Here is a 19699-nt window from a genome sequence, read left to right as displayed (position 1 = left end):
ACATATTCTTTCCCCCCCTGAGCTTTGCTTGCCTTGTTTTCTTGCCCAGTCAGCCTTCCCGACCCCACCTACCATTTCTATTGATAAACTGTATTTCTCATGGCAATCTTAGGTTCTGGGAAAAGTTACGTGGAAATAACAACATCCCCATGCTCTCCCTGTCCCCTCCCCAGCCACAGCCTCTGCCGTGATGAGCATCCCTCACAGTGCTGTACTTGTTACTGTGGATGATGAAAGTATTCACACATCACTCCACTCTGATTCCAAAATCTGTATTGAGTGCCAGCCTGATGGCATGCATCTGCCATCATACTATCTCACAGGTGGTTTTGCAGGCCTAACATCCCATGCTTGGCCAGTGTGCTCCTCCCTCTCTCCCCTCCAGCTCCTGGCAACCATTTCCTTAGTTGTGTGTGCTTTAAATTTTTATTTATTAACTATTATTTTAAATTTGGATAGATACATCTTCTATGTTGGACGAATTCCCCTCTGTCCTCCCTCCCTCCCTCCTTGTATTCTATCCCCTCTTCTGTTCTAGACAGCTTCCATTTCACTTATCTCCACAATTTCTTCTTCCACAGCTCACCGCTAACTCCCAACAAAACTCTTCCGTCAGTGGTTTAATCTGAGGGTGACGATAGTCTTCCTTCTCTTGGCATTCATATTTAGTCCCAGCTTCATAGCTGTTGTTTATTACTTAGATCAGGTTGTTATTAATAATAATAACAGTATTAGTTATGCCCCCAATGTGTCAGCTACAGGCTAAGGTCATTTATAAAGCTTAATCATCTTCATGACAAACCACAAAAACTGTGTAGATATTATGCCGATTTTATATAAGACAGCTGTGACTTAGAGAGCGGTCACTTGCTCAGAGCCACATGGCTCCCAAGGGGCAGAGCCATGATGTGATCCTTAGCCCATAGCACAATGAGCACATGTGTAGACACCCACCAATGGCCAGGTCTTCAGTTTCATACCGCAAGGCTGCGATAGGGTCATTTGTACCCACCATTCTTTGCATCTGTGTACTGGAATTACTGGCATGCAAAGCTATGGGGCAGTTTTCTCCCTGTGATTACTTGGTATGCTTTCCTAAGCCACGTTAGAGGCCACTGTCCTTTGGTCTGAGGCATTTCCACCCTCTATGTCACATGTCAATGCTTCATTTCTCCAACCTGTGCCCTAAGTCACCACCTCAGAGGCTTCCTCACACATTACAACAGCTTCCAACTGCACCCACACCCTCCCCGTACTCAGGCCATCCGTAGTAACCTTCCCGGTGAAGATGACCAGGTGGGGCTGTTTTTCTAATAAGAATCAACCTAAAATAAGCCTCGTCTGGGGCTTGCTACATGGCTTCTGATAGCTAACATGGGGTGTTTTCTGTCACTTCAGTATTATCAGTGACTTTAAGCCTTTCATGCATTATTTTTTTACCATTACAAATTTTACAATGCCCAGCCTTGGTAAATATGTGATTATCTGATTCTTCCCTGGATCTCCATTTTTCTTGAAACGTGTTTTCTCTTTTTTAAGCACAAAATTTAGACTTTTAACAGGAAAAATATTTTACATCCATAACTATTTTTATAAATAGCTTGATGTGCAATCTGGCCACATTAGGACCTTCAGAGGGCACAGTCATTGTGATCGGAACACAAGGTTGCTGATAATGTGAGTATCTGTCAAGCCGGACCCTTACCTCTCCGCCTCCAGCCGCATCTCCTCCCTCTTTTGCCTCCTGAGTTCTCTGCGACGTTCAAAATCATCCATAGTGAGGTTTCGGGTTTAGGGAGCCCAGATAATATCTCGATCTAAAGGAAAGAGGCGGAGTCAGGATCACAAGGAGTCATGAGCCCCTGTATTAGCCTTTCCCCTCTCACCCCATTGTCTTTTCTTTATTTTTAAGAAAAATACCTTAGAATCCTACTAAGCCAGCCGGTGGTCAATTTCTGACCTCACACAGAGTGCACCTTCATTCTTAAAGCTATTAAAATAAGTAAGAACACAGATTACATTTAAAAACTAAGAAGAAATCTCAGGAGACAGAAATATTGCTAACAGGACCTCAGAACGACTCCAGACAACACTTACACCCAAATGGACAAAGAACAATGCAGACAGAGAGATAAAACCAGAGAGGAGAATGGGCAAGAAAAGAAATGTGTGTTGGAGGAGGTCAGACAGAGGAAAGGAGAAATCAAACAACACCGCATGCAGGCATCGTTTGCATATTCTGGAAGTTAGTTAGCACTGATTTTTTTTTTAAAGTATGCAGAAATCATGGGAGAAAAAAAAATCTCCAGGAAGCAGTATTTCAGAAGGCAGCTAAGTTTTGATCAAGTTGTCTTCAGAGCTCAAAAATCCCAGCTCTCTCCAGATGTAATCCAACCATTTGACCCTTTCCTACCTCCTCTGAGATGACTTTGACTCTGGAAGAAATTTCCAGCTCTTCAGATGCAGGGCCTGCTTCTGCTGTGTATCTGTGGCATGCAGTCAAATGTTCCAGAATTTCCCTTCGGCCCCCAAACCCAAGATGACTCCCAGGAAAGGGGAAGAGGGCTCCTGCCCCTGCTTTGTTTACAGAGCTGTCAGTGGTTAGTTAAACTAGCCTGGAGTCTGGCATTTAAGGCGTTCTGGAAGATCGTTTCCTGTGCAGAGCAGGAGGCCTCCACTTCCTCTGGATTCCTAGGCACCCGCTCGGCTGCACTCAGCTCACAAAAACATTTTCCAGTGCCTTCTATGCAGATGAGCCGAGCATTTGTCCAGAGCGAGAAAATCGGTGTGGCGAACCCCAGAGCCATCACGGGATGGCATCTTTGTTTGGAAAAAAAGATTTCAGAAGAAAAGAAAAGAATCTGAAATAAACTGGCGAAGAAGGTTTCGCCCTCACCACTTTAATAGCGCATAAAAACAAAAATCAAATCTCAGCCAGCAAAAATAAAACCATGCAATGTTTGAAATTTTTCACACTTTTCGCATCCTCTGGGGTATTAAAGTCTTTATGCATCTTTAGAAACTTGGATTTGGGTTTTTATTGGAAGTTTAAAAATCTCGATTGTTTTGTTTCCCTCTGACAAGAGGGTTCCCAATACTTTCTAGTCATGAAAGAAACAAGGTTTTCTTTTTGCATTTCACCCAGAGGAAAGATATTCCTCAGACCAAATGTGTCAGAACACACTTGCAATCATAAGGACTTGGGAAAAATGAGGCAAGAGGATTGTGAGTTCAAATCCAGCTGGAGAGTGGAAACCTGTTTCAGAGAGGAAAATAAAATGCTCTCTTCTCACCAACATCCCTACACATTTTCTAGTCTGAACTCTCTCTAATTATTAAAGTAAAAAATAAAAGTGATCTGGAGGCTTCTATGAGACTGTCTGAAAAGCTTTCTTCTGTCCGATGCTCTGACCAAGTAGCCATGGGAGCAGTAGACCAAGCTGGTAAAGTAAGACAGGGAATTCTATTTTCTCCCGTGTGTGTGTGTGTGTGTGTGTGTGTGTGTGTGTGTGTGTGTGTTTGTGTGTGTGTGTGTGTATGGATGTGTGTGTATATGTGTGTGTGTGTATGTGTGTGTATGGATGTATGTGTTTTGTGTTTGCGTGTGTTTATGTACATGCGTGCATATTCATGTGTTTGTGTGTGTTATAGAACACCCTCATATCACACTGATCCTGTATATATTTATATATACATGCATATGCATATACATATTGGTTTTGTTGCATAAACCACCTCTTATAACTATAGCAATAGCTATGAGAGAAAGAGTTCTGCCTATAGGCAAACCATTCTTTACTGTTTCAATAATGGGGAAAGCCCCCTCAGAGGTGGTTAGTGTTCCTGCTTCTCAAACTTAAGCAGACATTTGCTGCTTGGCAGGTCCCAGAGCTATGCTCATACCTGTGCCTTGGAAGGGTTAGAGAGCAGTGAACAAGGAGCCCTGAGCCCTGCTTTGTAAAGATAGTAGTATGCAGTCAGGTACGGGACAGGAGCTGACAGCCCCGTGTATTAAATGTGGCTGAACATCCTTGCTGCCTTGACCCCTGCCAATTCTTTCTTCAATCTGCCCCCCTACTCCCTACCTTTTATTACTTACGTGGATGGCAGTTTCCTTTCCTAACCATAGAAAAACTACTTGTGATTTGGGTGTAGACTAAGTATGTACCTGCGGACACAGTGGGGGAATAATGGACCACAAAAATGTATTCCTTCAGGCAGCTCTAGACCAGTGCCTTTGTGGATTATGTTCTGTGGACATCTGGTGGAAAGAAAAACACATTTGTGCATTGTGAGTATGACTCTGGGTTGTTCTGGATTTATGTGTGCATCTGTGCATCTGTGCTTCTGTGTGTATGTGTGTTTATGTGTGTATTTGTGTATGTGTATTATATGTTTGTGTGTGTATGTGTGTATGTGTATGTGTGTGTCTGTGTGCTATGTGTTTGTATGTGTGTGTATGTGTGTTTATGTGTGTATTTGTGTATGTGTGTTATATGTTTGTGTGTGTATGTGTGTATGTGTTTGTATGTGTGTATGTGTGTTTATGTGTGTATTTGTGTACGTGTGTTATATGTTTGGGTGTGTATGTGTGTATGTGTTTGTATGTGTGTGTCTGTGTGCTATGTGTTTGTATGTGTGTATGTGTCTGTGTGTTATATGTTTGTGTGTGTGTATGTGTTTTATGTGTGTGTGTCTGTGTGCTATGTGTTTGTATGTGTATGTGTCTGTGTGCTATGTGTTTGTATGTGTGTGTTATTTGGCAGAGAGGTGCATTTGTGAAAATGGCTGTTGGCTGGTCTTAATGCAAGACACCCTTATCAAACTACTTCTGTGTAGGAGAAGCCATATCTGGCTAGAATCTTAAGCGATTCTCTGACTTAAAGCAGCACACATGTCCCCGGATAGTAAAGCCTCATTTCCTCCCCTTCCCCCAGCCAGTGCTGAATACTGAACAGTACAATTGGTTAGAAAGTAACTCAAAGCACACAGAGTGGGGAAATCCAGGCATGGATTAGCAACCACGGAGCTTTCGGGTGTCACAAGTTAGACAGAGCACAGGAGGAGAAAGCGGGCCAAAGGAGGTATCCACGCATGGGCAGAAATTCCTGGCAAATCTAAGGGAGATCTAAGTGTGGGGCAGGAACTACTATCACACTGTTCAGAGAACTATGACGGGACACCTTTGATTACAAATAAACAGTATTAGCAAAGATAGATATAGCTTTACCCAGGACTGTATTGGTCTTTCTGGTAAGATTTCTGATGTTGGGTTCAGTGCTGTGGGTTTCAGAGAGCATGGACACACTGCCCTTTTCCTTGCCTAAAGGGACTAGAGAGCTCATGGTCCAGGTGAGAGGCAGGAAAGGACCTGAGTCCTTTCCTCCACAGCTCACCAGCACCTCAGGGTCTCCCAGCTTCCCTTTCCTCTTCCTGCAGTTCAAACGGGTGTGGGGGAAAGTTTTGTGTGTGTGTTCTTCCTCCTCCTCCTCCCCCTCTTCCCCTTCCTTTCTATGCTCTCCCCCCACCCACATAGCTGGTCTGTAACTCAGAGATCCTTATTCTTCTGCCCAACTTTGTTTCTTCTTCATCTCCTCAAGGTTGGGAATGAAAGTATATCTATATCCAGTCTATATCCAGTCTATATCTAGTCAATCAAATTTGATTCTTTTCCTCAGAAAACTCAAGCTTAATTTCTGATTAGTATCTTTTAACCAAGAAAACATTCTTTTGTAGTGTGTGTGTGTGTGTGTGTGTGCGCACGCGCGCAGGTTAGATACTGATGTTCATTTTTTAATTGAAAAAGCAAAAGACATTTGTTCACTTATGACAGTATATTTTAGAATCATACCACAGCAAAACAAGCAAACATGTTTCTCAGTGTTTCCAGATTCCTGCCATGTTCCTCCTTGAGATTCAATGGAGGGACAATTAATTGTTGTTTCCAGTTTTCAAAATCGTGATTTTTAAAACATCTAAGAATCTTCATACCCTATCATTTGAATAGCTGAAGTTTATATCTAAAGAATAAAATACACTGCTAGGGGTTGGGGATTTAGCTCAGTGGTAGAGCGCTTGCCTAGCAAGTGCAAGGCCCTGGGTTCGGTCCCCAGCTCCGAAAAAAAAAAATACACTGCTAGCTGTGGTGGCACATGCCTCTAGTTCCAGCACTTTGGAGGCAGAGGCAGGAGGATCTCTATGAGTTCTAGGTCAATCATAGCTACATAAAGAGACCCTATCTCAAACAAACAAACAAACAAACAAACAAACAAACAAACCCTGACCCATCTAAAAAAAACACAACCCAAAAGAATAAAATACACGAAGTTCAGTACTGTGGAAGAACTGCGTCCCATGGGGGCCCGCTCTTCGTTGTAGGTCTTCATGGACAGTGTCTCTATCACTTTCTGCCTGCTTTTTTGAAACAGGGTCTCACAATGAAACTGGATCTCACCAGTTTAGACTAGCTGACCCTCCAGCCCAAGGGACCCTGCCTACCTTCCCTCCAGATGAGATTACGCATACAGTCCAGCATCTTGAGCAGGTGCTGGGGATTTGAACTCAGGTCCTTATACCTGCATGTCCAGCATTTTACCAACTTAACATGTCCCTGATGCCAAGGAATTGGGCATTTTGTTTTGCATTCCTAAAACTGTTGTTATTTTCCTCTCTGGACATATAGCCTTACTGTAGCTATTCCTGTAACTCTTCTAAAAGAATAAATCCGAGTCTGCTTTTATGTGGTTGAGGACATGTGACAAACATGGGCCATTTTAGATGTATGTGCTTGTACATAAAACCTACACACACATGCTTAAGTGTGATAAGCAGGAAAACGTTATGGGTAGGGTTTCCAAACGAATTCAATGATTAGGGGAGGAGACCTTTGTAGAGAGTTGTGCCCTATGACTGCCAAACATCTGAAATCAAATAACGAGTAGACAGGGAAAGGGGAGGCCCTCAGGATGTGGTGGCCCATTGCCCCAACTATCTTAGAATTATTAAGAACAAAGCCTGTTGCTTCAAGGATACCAAAGGAGCTAACGGTAGTCTCCCTCAAGGGACACTTACTGGATCTATCCAATATGATATAAGGGGCCATTTTTCTTTTTAGCTTTTTAAACTTTCGATCAATAAATTCTGTTTTTCAGGGAGTAGAACAAATAGAACACAGTTTCTTTACACTCCCTCCCCTCTCTCCCTGCTCACATGTCCTATTTAGACTGAACTGTGCCCTGAAGAGAGTGAGACAGACAGACAGAGACAGAACATTGTAATTCTAGTCTTCCACCTCAAAATGTGTTCTTATTTGGAACAAGGTCTTTGCAGATGTAGTGAAGGTGAGTAAGACTGACCCTATTCTAATACATGGGTGACATTTTTTCTTTTTTTAAAGAAAATTTGGTTCAAAGGGAGACATGGGCAAAGGAAAGATGGTTTGGAAGCACAGTGAGAAAGCCATGAGAAGGTGGGGAGAAAGGCGTGACACAAATCCTTCCTTATCATCTTCAGAGAGAACCTGGATTTGTCTAGGGCTTAAGGGAAGGCTCGAACTCCCCATACCGTGGGGCTTTGTTACAGAAGCTGTAGGAAACAAACGTGCCTCATTTCCAACATCTTGCAGGACTATGGTACACGTGTTACAGTTGACAACCTCATGCTAATACGCACTCGAGTCCATAGAGAACACTCTCTGTGAGTATCTGACATGCATACTGTCATGTGTTCACCACCACAGCACCATACAGAATAGCTTCATGGCCACGAACCCTGTCCCCCAACCCCATGCTTCATCCATCTCCCTCTTCTTCTTCTTCACACTCATCCCTGAACTATGGTCCTTCCATGTCTCTGTAACTTTGGCTTTTCCAGAACGTCCTATTCTCTGAATCACTCGCTATATGGGTGTCCTCTTCAGACTGGCCTCTTTCACTAACAATAAGAACTTACACTTCTCCCAAGTCTCCTTATTTTTACACAGTCTCATATGTCTCAGGCCCTCAGACTTACTGTGTAGCACAAGTTGGCTTGAACAGACCTTTCTGCCTTAACCCTCCAAGATCTGGGACTATAGGCATCCACCACTGTGTTCAGCTTCTTCCAAATCTTCCCATAACTGCATAGCACCACTATATTTAAAAAGGCAATTTATGAGATAGCTGTTATACAGAATTCGTTATACAGAATTCCAGGCCTCTGCACTCAATCACTATACTATCTTGGGATACTATACTAGTAATTGTCGTTTTATTTCAGAGAGTGCCTTCGAACGGTTCTGAGAGGACAACAGTGAGTGTCCTCCAATTTAATTCTTGGACTGTGGGGCTTAGATCAGAGTGTCCTTTAAAACACCCCTACCTTCAGTCTTAAGTCCGTTTAAATCAGAGAGCTAACAAGTCACAAAGGACCTCTTATATTTTGGGATAGGGTGAAATCTGACACCATAGTGGTGTATCTTAAAGTTTCATATCTTTGATACCACAACTTCTTACTTCCCCATTCTCCTTTTCCTTGCCCACCCCATCCCCATCACACCGTCCTTATCTCGAATCTTCTCTCTTTAACTCACTATGTCCTCATCCTCAGTGTAAACATCTCTCTACCACTGCAAGGAATTCTGGTCTCCTGACACTTGTATTAGATAAGACCTTTTTAGGCTAGTTTGTTTTAGACTTACTTTCTTTTTTATTATGTGTATGAGTTTTTGTCTCTGTGGGTATGTGCACTTGAGAACAAGTACTGAGAAAGGCCAGAAGAAGATATTGGAGCCAGAACAGGTAGTTGCAAGCCTCCAGTGTGGGTGCTGGGAACCACACTGATGGTCCTCTGCGAGAGCATCAAGCACTCTTAACTTCTGTTCCATCTCTAGCCCCTCAACTAGTTTGTACGCAATGAAGCCCTACAAAGGCATCTATATAAACAATATCCAGTACACAATTTATATACTAGTGCTGTGTGCTTACAGCTGGAGTGCAGTAGCAATAAGAAGAGGTGTTTGCCTTCCCGGAAGCTGTATTTATTTACATTTCTCTGTCTCATATGTCTTCAAGCTTCTGTCTGGCTCTAGCTGCTCTGTTTTGTATAGAGCTTTGGTCTTTGATATGGTGACATCAAAGGGTGGTGAAATCTTTAAGAGGAGGACCTTAGTAGAAAGTTACACAGTCTGTGGTAACTGAAGTTGGAAAAGAACTAGGGTGATTCTCAAAGGACCCTGGATCTCTTACTCGAGCTACTATTGGCTCCTTCCTGCTCTCTGGTTTCTCGTCTTACTATAAGAAGATCTTCACCTACAGGTATTCCAGCCATTGTGATGCCATCCACCATGATGTCTTCACTGAGAAAAAGCCAGTTCCTGCTTTATAAACATCTATCCCCATACATCTTGTTAAAGCAGAAGGAAATAGACTCATACAGGCAGACCTACTATCCACTCCAACCTTGGTCATGCCTATCACGGACTGTCTGTATTTGTTCTCACAATTCAGGGCTTCATGGGAGAAAGTCAGGGGCCTATTTTGTCTATTCTAAGGATTTGTTTTAATATCAGCTGGGCCATCGCTGCAACTCAGTAACGCTTGTCCTCGCCAGACAGATATCGAGTGGTTTCTGGTTGTAATACATCCCAGTAGGTTCTCCTTCATTGCTCCTCAGAGTATCTCTACTTAGTCCAGTTCTGCCAAACAGGGCCCTGAACTTAGGAGATTGGAAACAAAACAAAACAAAAAACAGAATAAAACAAGCTCTCTGAGTTTTTCTTCTCCAGGAGTGAGATAGTTGGACCAGATAACATTCAAAGACTCATCTTACCGGATAGAACGCTGTGGCCTTATTCCCAGTCTCCTGTGGAATCATCATAGCAATGATAGCATATTAAGCAAGGCACACCCAGTGTTTCTCTTTTAAGTATACATTATTTAAAGTAGGCTTTTTTAAAGGGATGCAGACATCACTAATCCTTCTTTTAAGCTGACAGTGCACCGGAGATTTAAAAAATGTGCATCTGATTAGCTTTCAAATGCGTTTTACCTCTTTCTCACAGTATGCATTTGTTACCTCTACCCCACCCACCTGCACTAAGCTCCCTTTTTCTCCTTCCTATCTAGTCATCAATTCCTGACTCAAATCTCCTCTCCATCATGAGGCCCAAATGAGGATCCATAACTCACTTCAACCATTTCCATCATTTCCATCGCTCAGGAGTCATTTTCCTTAAGTGGCATTTAGTACTTTATTGATATTTTGCTTCTCCTGCGTTTTCACTCCCGAGCCCACTGAAGAATAATTTTGTCGTATGAAAACAAACCCTTCATGTCTGGCCCGTAGCAGGCGCTCAAGGATAGCGCCTCGTTTTCGTCAATGCCTCTTTATGCTGAAGTGCATCATAGAATAGGGAACATAGTCCTATACTCGATTCATCCCTCTCCGCACTTTATTAACCGTAGTGTTTACAGAGTGAATCAAAGGCCTTGGTACTTGATTACATACGAATCTCAGAAGTTATGTAAACGCCCATATGCAGTAGTTCCACAGTAAATCAGACAGTGTTTTCTTTATGACTGTAGAAAACGAACTTTTGTTCTTAAAAAGAAGAAAAAAAAACCCAATTCATCAACTTGCTCTGCTCCTTTGCAAACCGAAGAGTTCTTTTGGGACTCAAAAAACAAATAAACATCTATAATGAACAGTTCGGACTCAACTCTCTCTCAACCTTTACCACCTTGTTCCAAAAATCTGTGCTACTTAAAGAATACGCTCAGTCGTCCAAGCACATGTTTCCAGACCTGCAACGCACCGGTAAGACTCCAAACGGCCAGTCCGAGGATGCTTGCTCTCTCAATTTCTTTCTTCTCTCTAACCACTGCGCTTCAAAGCACAAAGACCTCTAAGAGGGTGGCAGGCTGTGACCTGCTTTGCCCTTTCTCACTGTGCAGTCTATTAAAAAGCACCTTTTCTCCATCTCCACTCTCCGTCTGTGAAGCAGAAGACCCGCTGTCCGCCATCACACAGGACTCAAGGCCATGAGTACTTTGCAACCTCTCTTCTACCTTCTGGAAGTTGGCCAGTGTGTGACTGTGAAATGATGCTGTTTGTATCTCCTGGCCATGGAGAGGAACACTTGTGAAGACAACACGTTTAATGACTCTAAGTGGCATCTTGAAGTGTCACCCATGAATAGTAACACTGACACCTGGATGCTGTCTGTTTCTCAAATCTCTGCAATTATCATGTTTGCTCTTCCCAAGTACAAAGGGGGAAATTCAACCCCGTTTCAAGAAATGACATGGAGAAATAGGTAAACTTGGCATTAGCTTTTGAATCACAGCGCCTAAGAACCCAGGACTAATCCCTGGGCCAACCTGAAAGTTGTATAGAAGGGAACATGTAGAAAGCCATGCATCTGGTCCCCTGTAAAAGTTGAGTTGCTTTTCCTTAATATCCTTAAGGGAAGACAGACTGAAAGGGACACATTAATACCAAGTAAGACTCAGCCCATGGGGACTAATGTTTCCTTGAACTCCAGAAAAAGTCAATGTTAGAGGTGAGCCCTACGGCAAAGACAGAGGTTCTCTACTGACTACACCCATGTGCTTTAAATTAATATACAGATTAGCTAAAACAGAGAAAAAACTCTGAATGTCCCCTCCGAATGTGGTTGTTAATAACAGAAGCATGCGCACAATTACCACACACAATTCAGCTGTCAAGAAAGAGCTCGCTCCAATAGAATAATTCAAGGATTCTCACAGATTAGGTGCTTGCAAATGAGAGGTGTACTAAGAGGTGAACGCCCATCCCAGGAAAGAGAGGGCTGTGGTTTGAATGTGAAGTGTCCTCCTTAGGCTACTGTATTCTGACCACTTCTCCCAGCTGCTGGGGCTCTTTTGGAAAGTTGTGGAAGACTTAGGGGGCGGAGCCTTGCAGGAGGACACATTCACGGGGGTGGGACTTGAGGTTTGATTGGCAGCTCTGTAGTCCACTCTCTGCTTCCTGACTGCAGACACAGTACAATCAGCCACTGCCACCTGCTTTTTCCGCCATTATGACTTCCCTGTCATGATGGACGACATCCCTCGTTAAACGGAGTCAAAATAAACCCTTCCTTTCATAAGCTGCATTTGCTGGGTATTTTGTTATAACAATGACAAAATTAGAACAGATGATATGGCCATTTGTGTAAAGTTAAAGTCAAAAAGATTTTTTAACTATGTAAGTCTGTGTCGGGTGGTCAGTTCACTTGAATTTAAATAAATCAAAATACATTGACATTAAGAATCAAGTTCGCCAGCTTCACTAATCCCATTTCAAGTGCTCACAAATCACATGTGTTTAGAGGCTGCAGAAAACTTCAGATAATTAAACTGGTGTAATGACCCACGTTTTTAATCGCAGCACTTGAGAGGCAGAGAGGAAGGTAGATCTCTGTGAGCTTGAGGTCAGTCTGGTCTATGTGTTAAGCTCCAGGATGACCAGAGCTACAGTGAGACACTGGGGCTTCCTGTGAGCCTAGACCCTGATGAGAGGCTCTGCCTCAAAAACACCAAGGTAGGAGGGTACAGAGAAAAACGACACCTGAGGCTGTCTCTGGCCTCCACGTGAACACATGGACCCACTTGTGCACACATGTAACATATATGCACATATACAGAAGCATTAATAAAATGTGGGGTGTGACTAGAGATCCTCACCTAGAAGCAGAAGAATTCCCTAGATTTCCCCATTGGCACGCTCTCTGTAGACCTGTGGACGGTCTTTGGGTGGGGCAGCATTGCCTGATAAGGCACTTGAAACAGTGAAATGATTGGCGAATTCCAAAGAAAGGCCAGTGCGTCACCTGAATAAACTGAGTGACAAGGTCCCAGATTGGTTTACTTGGAAATAAAGATCAGAAGGTTCTGAGATGCTTGTATCATATATAAATATGATAATTTTACTTGCTGGCTTACTCATGTCTGCTGAGTCTGCTTGGTTTACTCCAGAACTCTACAGTTTGGTGGCCAAATACCTGATTCAGAGCCAGGTTGGGAGAATGGCAGGGTGCAGAGCCATTCATGTCACCAGGAACAAGTCCAAGGTGTATCCCAGATGTGACTTGTTCAGGGCAGTGGTTTTTGTTATTGTTGTTTTGTTTGTGGATTTTCTTTTTTTTCTTTCCTTTTCTTTTCTTTCTTTCTTTTTTTTTTTTTTTGTGCTAAGAACTATTTGTATCTTGATCACACATTAATTACTACTTTTGCTTGCCATTGTTAAGTTTCAAACCTGGGACAAAGGGGTGAGGTACCTATTTAACATATCAAGCAGACAGGCCTCCAGGGTCTCCCAGCATCCCTCAGTCCCTACCCGTTACAGGGTGTGGCTGGCTTGCTATATCTTCTACCCTGAACTCTCCAGCCCAGGGGCTAGGATGTCCTTCCCAAGATGCTCCTCCCTGTATACTCCAAACATTTTGTACCTTTGGCCTCCCAGATGCTGTGCCTGGCTTCCCTCTCTCCCCTCTCCCTATGCACCCCTTCTCACACGGCTCAGGGTCATGACCACTCTGGACTCTCCCAGATGTTCCTGACTTTGCTGTGTTCTCCCTTTAGCTACAGTAAACTTTCTCCTTCACCATACCTAGGGGCATACCTTTCCTTTCCTTTTTATTTCTTTTGGTTTTGATCCAGTCTTGATGATCAAATGCATCTCTGTGCTTATGAAGCCAACAGAAACTGTCTTTGAGGAATTTATAATCTAAAACGGAAAGAGCTAAACCTAACCAACAGGCATGACTCATTACGTCCTTCAGACACAATAGTCATGTCCGTCGAGCATAAACATTGACAGATGAAATGATTTGGAAAGGGCTTTCTTCTTTTCACAGGAGCCTTCCAGACAGACAGCAAGTCTAACTACTCCATTAGTGCGGAATAGCTAGACTTCCTTACAAAAGAAACTGGGGGCTTTCTTAAGACCATCCTCATTGACTTGAGTCCAGAATTGATCCAGTGACATATCCCTACCATACCCGTTGTGTACAGCGTGCAGGTCACTTAGGTATATGTCAGTCTTCTCTGAAAGACGGTGGGTTCCTTCGGGTGGTTACCCCTTGAAGTTCTTAACCAATTATTATATTTCTTTACTCAGCGTCTGCTTTGTGCTTGTTAGATTGCGATGAGCTACAGGGCATTGCTTACTCGTTGGTGCTAACTGGCACACAGACAAACTTTGTGAAGCCTTTATCTAAAGGCCACACCTTTAATGTAACTCTTTGTGACCATGGGGTTGGTGGTGGTGGTGGAATGGAGTTCTGTTTTATATTTGATTATAGCTATAGGTTTTTTCCTCCATAGAGGAATAACCTTGTGTTGGAGAGAAGGGCGTTCTCGTTTCGGGAAGGAGAGTGTAGATAAACATCTGTATCGGAGGAGGGAGGATATCAAAGAAAAAGAAGACATCTGTAAGGAAAGATGAGATGGAAAATCCTCAAGTACCCATGGCCTTTGGAGATGCCACTCCTCCATCATAATTTGAAAACATTGACATTGGGAGCTCATTTAAATGCTTCCATCAGTCTGAGAAAAAAGTGTAGCCCGATGTTGCTCTCTAGCCATGCTCAGTAATTACAAACAGAAGGCTTGGTTCTGAATGTTTGCCTAGGGGCCTTCTCTCCCCGGGGCCAGGGTTCACTAGCCAGTGGCCACAGAACTATCTTTTCTCACCATCTTTCTTAGGAACCCCAGCCTAGGTCTGAAGAGCATACCCAGGAATAAAATGGAGACTTGGGGAGCCACCTAGCTTTAAAGTTCCAACAAGAGCTCTCCTGTTTCCTCATAGGCCCTCATAGGTAAAGAGCTCCCGGGAGGACCAGATCCACCTTCAAACCCAAGAGTCCAAAGAGGGAGGGTTGTCTGTGACACCCAGCTTGCAGTAACAAGCTGATCTGAGAACAAGAAAGTTTTATTCATGGCTGATTCTTTTTCTGTTTTCTTGGTAGAGAGCCCCTGCTTTGCAAACTCTAGGATCAGAACACAACCTAAGAAGCCACGGCTGGTTTGGCTTCTGACGAAATCCACAAAGGAAAGAGGAGAAAGGACTTATAATTGAGGATTTTTGATTTGACGGGCACCTCGGTGGTTGGTGGCCACCACTTGCTAAAGAGCTTGAAAAAAAATTATTTTTAAATAGGTCATTTCTTACTTTTCTACCTGACTTAAAACCTTTTGGGGGTTCCGTTTGCATTTTTCAATTATTCACACTTAAACCAAAGCTGTCCCCACTCCGCAGAAAGATGACTAAGCAATTTTGAATTAAGTAATCAAAGAGAGCCCTGCCAATTTTAGAATAATTAAATTTCAGCGGCTTAACATAAACAGTTCCAAGAACTACATGTGGCCTACCAAAAGTATAGATTACAAGTAGTCAGCCCTGCGGCCAGCTGGCAGTCAACTTGACCTATTAAAATAGAACTGGTCAGAATTCGGAGTATTATTTTTCTTTCCTCCCCCAATATTTATCCTGAATCCACTTTTGTTTCTTTGGGAATGCTTTCAATTAGACAAATAACAACAATAATAAAACTATTGTGGAATTTTACCTCTTGTAAACAAACCAGCATTTCTCTTGGGAACTATCAGAACTCACAAATCATTCCAGTGTCAACCCTGCCTACCCCAAGCACCAAAAAAATGAAATGGAGGGAGTGCCCACCCTGTTCCCTCTCAAGGGGCAGTGTCACCACTGGACAAGAGAAGGTAGACGTTAAGCCATGTGCTCGTCAGGTACCAACGCATCTTACTGACTGCCTCTAGCAGGTAGTCTGGTAAGCCGGGATTTCTTGAAAATGATAAAGTTTCATAGATCCAGTCCCATTCTGACAGTGAGTTAATTGTTTGAGAGATTGTTAAAAAAAAAATCTGAAACTGGGGCTGAAGGGAGGACTCAGCAGTTAAGAGCACTGGGTGCTTTTGCAAAGGACCCTTGTTTCTCTCCATAACCCACATGGTGGCTAACAATAGCTTGTAACACTAGTTTCAGGGGATCCAGTGACCTCTTCTGACTTCCTCAGGCACTGGGTACATATGTGGTACACACACATACATGCATACATACATACATACATACATACATGTATACATACATACAAGCAAACGCAAATATAGTGCATAATGTTTTTATTCAGTCTGAAGCTACTGCTATGCTATAACATCAATTCTAGCCTGAATGACAGATACAGTCTGACAGGTTTAAGTTGAGAAAATAAAGATAGGTTTGACTCACTGATCCTACCATGATTTTCAGTAGGCATCTGTTATGGACGCACTGTATGGTTAGATGAATGTGTCATCATATACAAAGTCTTTATATATTCCCTTGAGTTATAAGTTCCATTGTCTTCCCCATTGTGTTTGAACCAAGTTATAATCAAGAGTGATTGAGAGTCTCTAATTGTCGTCTCAGGGAAAATGTTGGCAAAAAACATATATTCGACATATATATATAATCAGCCATGTACCAGACACTTCATGTGATGTGAGGTTAGTTTTGTGTCAACTTGACATAAGCTGGAGCCCTTTGGGAAGGGGGAAATCTCAGTTTTGAAAATGCTCCCATATGATTAGATGTAGCCAAGTCTTTTGGGGCAATGTCTCAACTAATTATTGATGTGAGAGGGCCCAGCCCACTGCGGGCAGTGCCAGCCCTGGGCGGGTGGTCCTTGGAGAGAGCTGAAAGTGAAGCTGAGAGAGAAAGCTGGTGAGAATTTCTCTACAGGTTTTGCTTTCCCTCCTGCCTCCAGGTTTCTGTCCTGTGTTTCTGCCCAGACTTCCTTTAATGGTGGATTATGGCCTGGTATATATACTCCCAATAACCCCTTCCTTCCAAACTGCTTCTGCCCATGGTGTTTTATCACAGCAATACAAAACAAACTGTGGTATGGATAGAAGAAATAAATAGCTACCCTGCTTTCTCCCACCGTGCTTATAGCCAACGGTGGCTATCTATGTAAGTCAATAATTAAAAACTGAGTTAAATCAAACACAAGCTGCCATGAGAGCAAGCAGTGGGAATGCTGACTGCCTTTTTTTTTTTTTTTTTTTTTTCCGGAGCTGGGGACCGAACCCAGGGCCTTGCGCTTCCTAGGCAAGCGCTCTACCACTGAGCTAAATCCCCAGCCCCTGCTGACTGCTTTCTAAACATTGCGTGATAGCCATTCGTATATAGGAAGGCACTCATGAAGGGGGGTAAACGTTAGCGTACGCACTCATCTATCAAATATGAGTGACACCTGTTGCATGCCGGGCATAGCTCTCTAAGTGCAGATAAACACAAATCCTTTCCATTTCTCTCTTCTAAAAATGTGGGGAGGGGGGGAGTCACTTGTGAAGGATAATGATGTATTTTCATCTCCTGTCCCACTTCAGATCCTAAAGAATATAAAAACAATGACCCACAGGACACCGTCTGCTAGAATTTATGCTGACAGCGGAAATCCATTTAAGGTATCAACGAGGGCAAGAGACAGGAAAGAGAAGCCATCTCTCTACTCATCCAACTTGGATGGCTTTCTGACAGTTAAAAGCAGGTTTCTCACCCACCAGCAAGAAGAAATTTGCTGATTTAAACAAAGCTGGTCCACTGTGCTTTCAAACTTTGCTTCCTAATTCCAACAAAAGGACAGCTTGTAATAAATTTATCCCTGTGGCAGAATATCTCCCAAGCAGCTTTTCTGCTCTGAACACTGCAAACCAACCTTTTACTTTGTTGACACGCAGGCCCCGGACATTCATGAAAACAAGATGTTCTCTTGCCATTTTTTTGAGTGAAATGGATTTAAGTCAGGGTCTCAGTCAAATTTCAAAAGCAGATGTTTCATAGCCAAAAAGGAGAAAAGGGAGGAGGAGAAGGAGGAGGAGGAGGAAGGGGGGGTAAATTGTTGAAATGACCCTAGCAAGGAGAGGCTATCTCACTTCAACTCACTTAACTCTTCTTTGGTAGCAGGAGGAGCCATCTAAACATGTCTTAAAACTGGAAGCAGGGCAACTTGAAGCTCACTACTGTCTCCATTCAGTGATGCTGGGTAGGTCTGGAAGCTGCTGGGCACCTAAGACTCCTGGTCTGCAGAGTACCTATCACTGAGAGAGTTAGTGACTGGTTTAGGTGTCCAAGGGGTTGCTGAGAAAGGAGATGACTCCCTTGAGTGAACCACCATCTTCTGTAGACAGTGTCCCTCACAAGACTGCTCCTCACCATCCACCCTCAAAGACAAATACAGCCCTCAGTACCCCCCCAGACTATTTTCTTTGAATAATTTATCTATTTTTATTTTATGCATATCAGTGTTTTTGCCTATGTTTATTTTGTGTGAAAGTGTCAGATACTGAAATTTCAGACAGTTGTGAGCTGCCACGTGGGTACTGGGAATTGAACCCAGATCCTCTGAAAGAGCGGTCAGTGCTCTTTTTTTTTTAAAGATTTATTTTATTTATTATATATATAAGTACACTGTAGCTGTCTTCAGATACACCAGAAGGCATCAGATCTCTTTACAGATGGTTGTGAGCCACCATGTGGTTGCTGGGAATTGAACTCATGACCTCTGGAAGAGCATTAGGGTGCTCTTAACCGCTGAGCCATCTCTCCAGCCGGCGGTCAGTGCTCTTAACCACTGAGCCATCTCTCAACTCTTATCATGAGCACAGGACACCCCTCCCCCTCTCCTTACTTTACATCCCTGCTGGCTTGGAGCTCGCTTTGCAGACCAGGCTGGCTTGGAACCTGTAGCAATCTTCCCGCCTCTGCCTCCCAAGTACTAGTAGTACACACACACACACACACACGAGTCATCACACCCAGCCTGTTCTCTCACCTGCTTTGCTGCAGCTGCCAAAGTTGCTCTTGATACTCAATACTGCATAGCTTGGCTACTGAGGTAGTTCCTAATTTCTCTTTGCCTTGACCAGATCTGAAGCAGTTCAATGTTGGCACTTTGAGAGCCCCTTTCAGTCTTGAGGATTTTCTATGTGGTTATAGATGCAGGGAAACATTGGCTGAATTAGATTTATTGGGGAAAAAAAAAGCACTAAACGACACACTTCTTTGCTTCGCAGAGAGCACTCATCCCACGCGTCTAGTTCCTATTTCCCTTAGGTAGCTTCCAGAACAGAAATAGGGGCAGATGGCCTCACCAGAACCCTACAGTTACAGCACCAGAAAAAGTACCTCATGGTTCACTTCTCATTCAGCTCACCTCCTGCTCCAGTGATCCAGAAAACTGCTGCTCACCCTGGGAGTACTTGCATATTATGTGACCACTCATTTATACTAGGTATGACACACCAAATGCTTTTAAAGAGGCAAATATTTTGGAAGTACTGGCTTAGAGAAATAGAAAACACATGTATCCCCAGGAACATTCAAATTCAAAATCAAAAACAAACAAGCAAACCACCCAAAACATACTGCGCAAGGAAGCCTGCTTTCAGGGCATCATGTACTTCCGGTTGTTGCTGGTTTGTGATTCCTTATGCATGCAGTATTCCACTACTGACTCACCAAACACGAGTCCCACTTCAGCAAGAAGCCACAAGAGTGGACTCATGATGATCGATCCCATACAAGCTTAACTTAGACCAAAACGTTGGTTTAGTCAAGAGATGAAGTTTATAAATACCAAAGTTAAGTTCTTGTAACAATCTTTACTGTCCTCACTCCTCATACAGAAATA

General features: G+C 43.1%; 1 protein-coding gene across 14 annotated transcripts in view; it reads right to left on the bottom strand.

The window, feature by feature from the left end:
* Cald1 (caldesmon 1) overlaps window positions 1–19699 on the bottom strand; it is a 181180-nt gene that overhangs the window by 93088 nt on the left and 68393 nt on the right. For 11 of the 14 annotated variants that reach the window (XM_063285627.1, XM_063285628.1, XM_063285630.1 and 8 more), the window contains one exon: window positions 1706–1817. In XM_063285627.1, coding sequence (XP_063141697.1) covers window positions 1706–1776 — 71 coding nt within the window. In that variant the 5' untranslated portion in view covers window positions 1777–1817. Of the gene's footprint in view, window positions 1–1705; window positions 1818–2413; window positions 3018–19699 lie in introns of those variants that run through there. The other 3 variants (XM_063285633.1, XM_063285626.1, XM_006236262.5) reach the window with 1 other exon arrangement.

The sequence above is a fragment of the Rattus norvegicus genome, chromosome 4 (assembly GCF_036323735.1).
Source record: "Rattus norvegicus strain BN/NHsdMcwi chromosome 4, GRCr8, whole genome shotgun sequence".
In the NCBI taxonomy this organism is placed as follows: Eukaryota; Metazoa; Chordata; class Mammalia; order Rodentia; family Muridae; genus Rattus; species Rattus norvegicus.
Note: the sequence above shows the minus strand (reverse complement) of the source record. Positions and strands in the feature narration are given on the sequence as shown.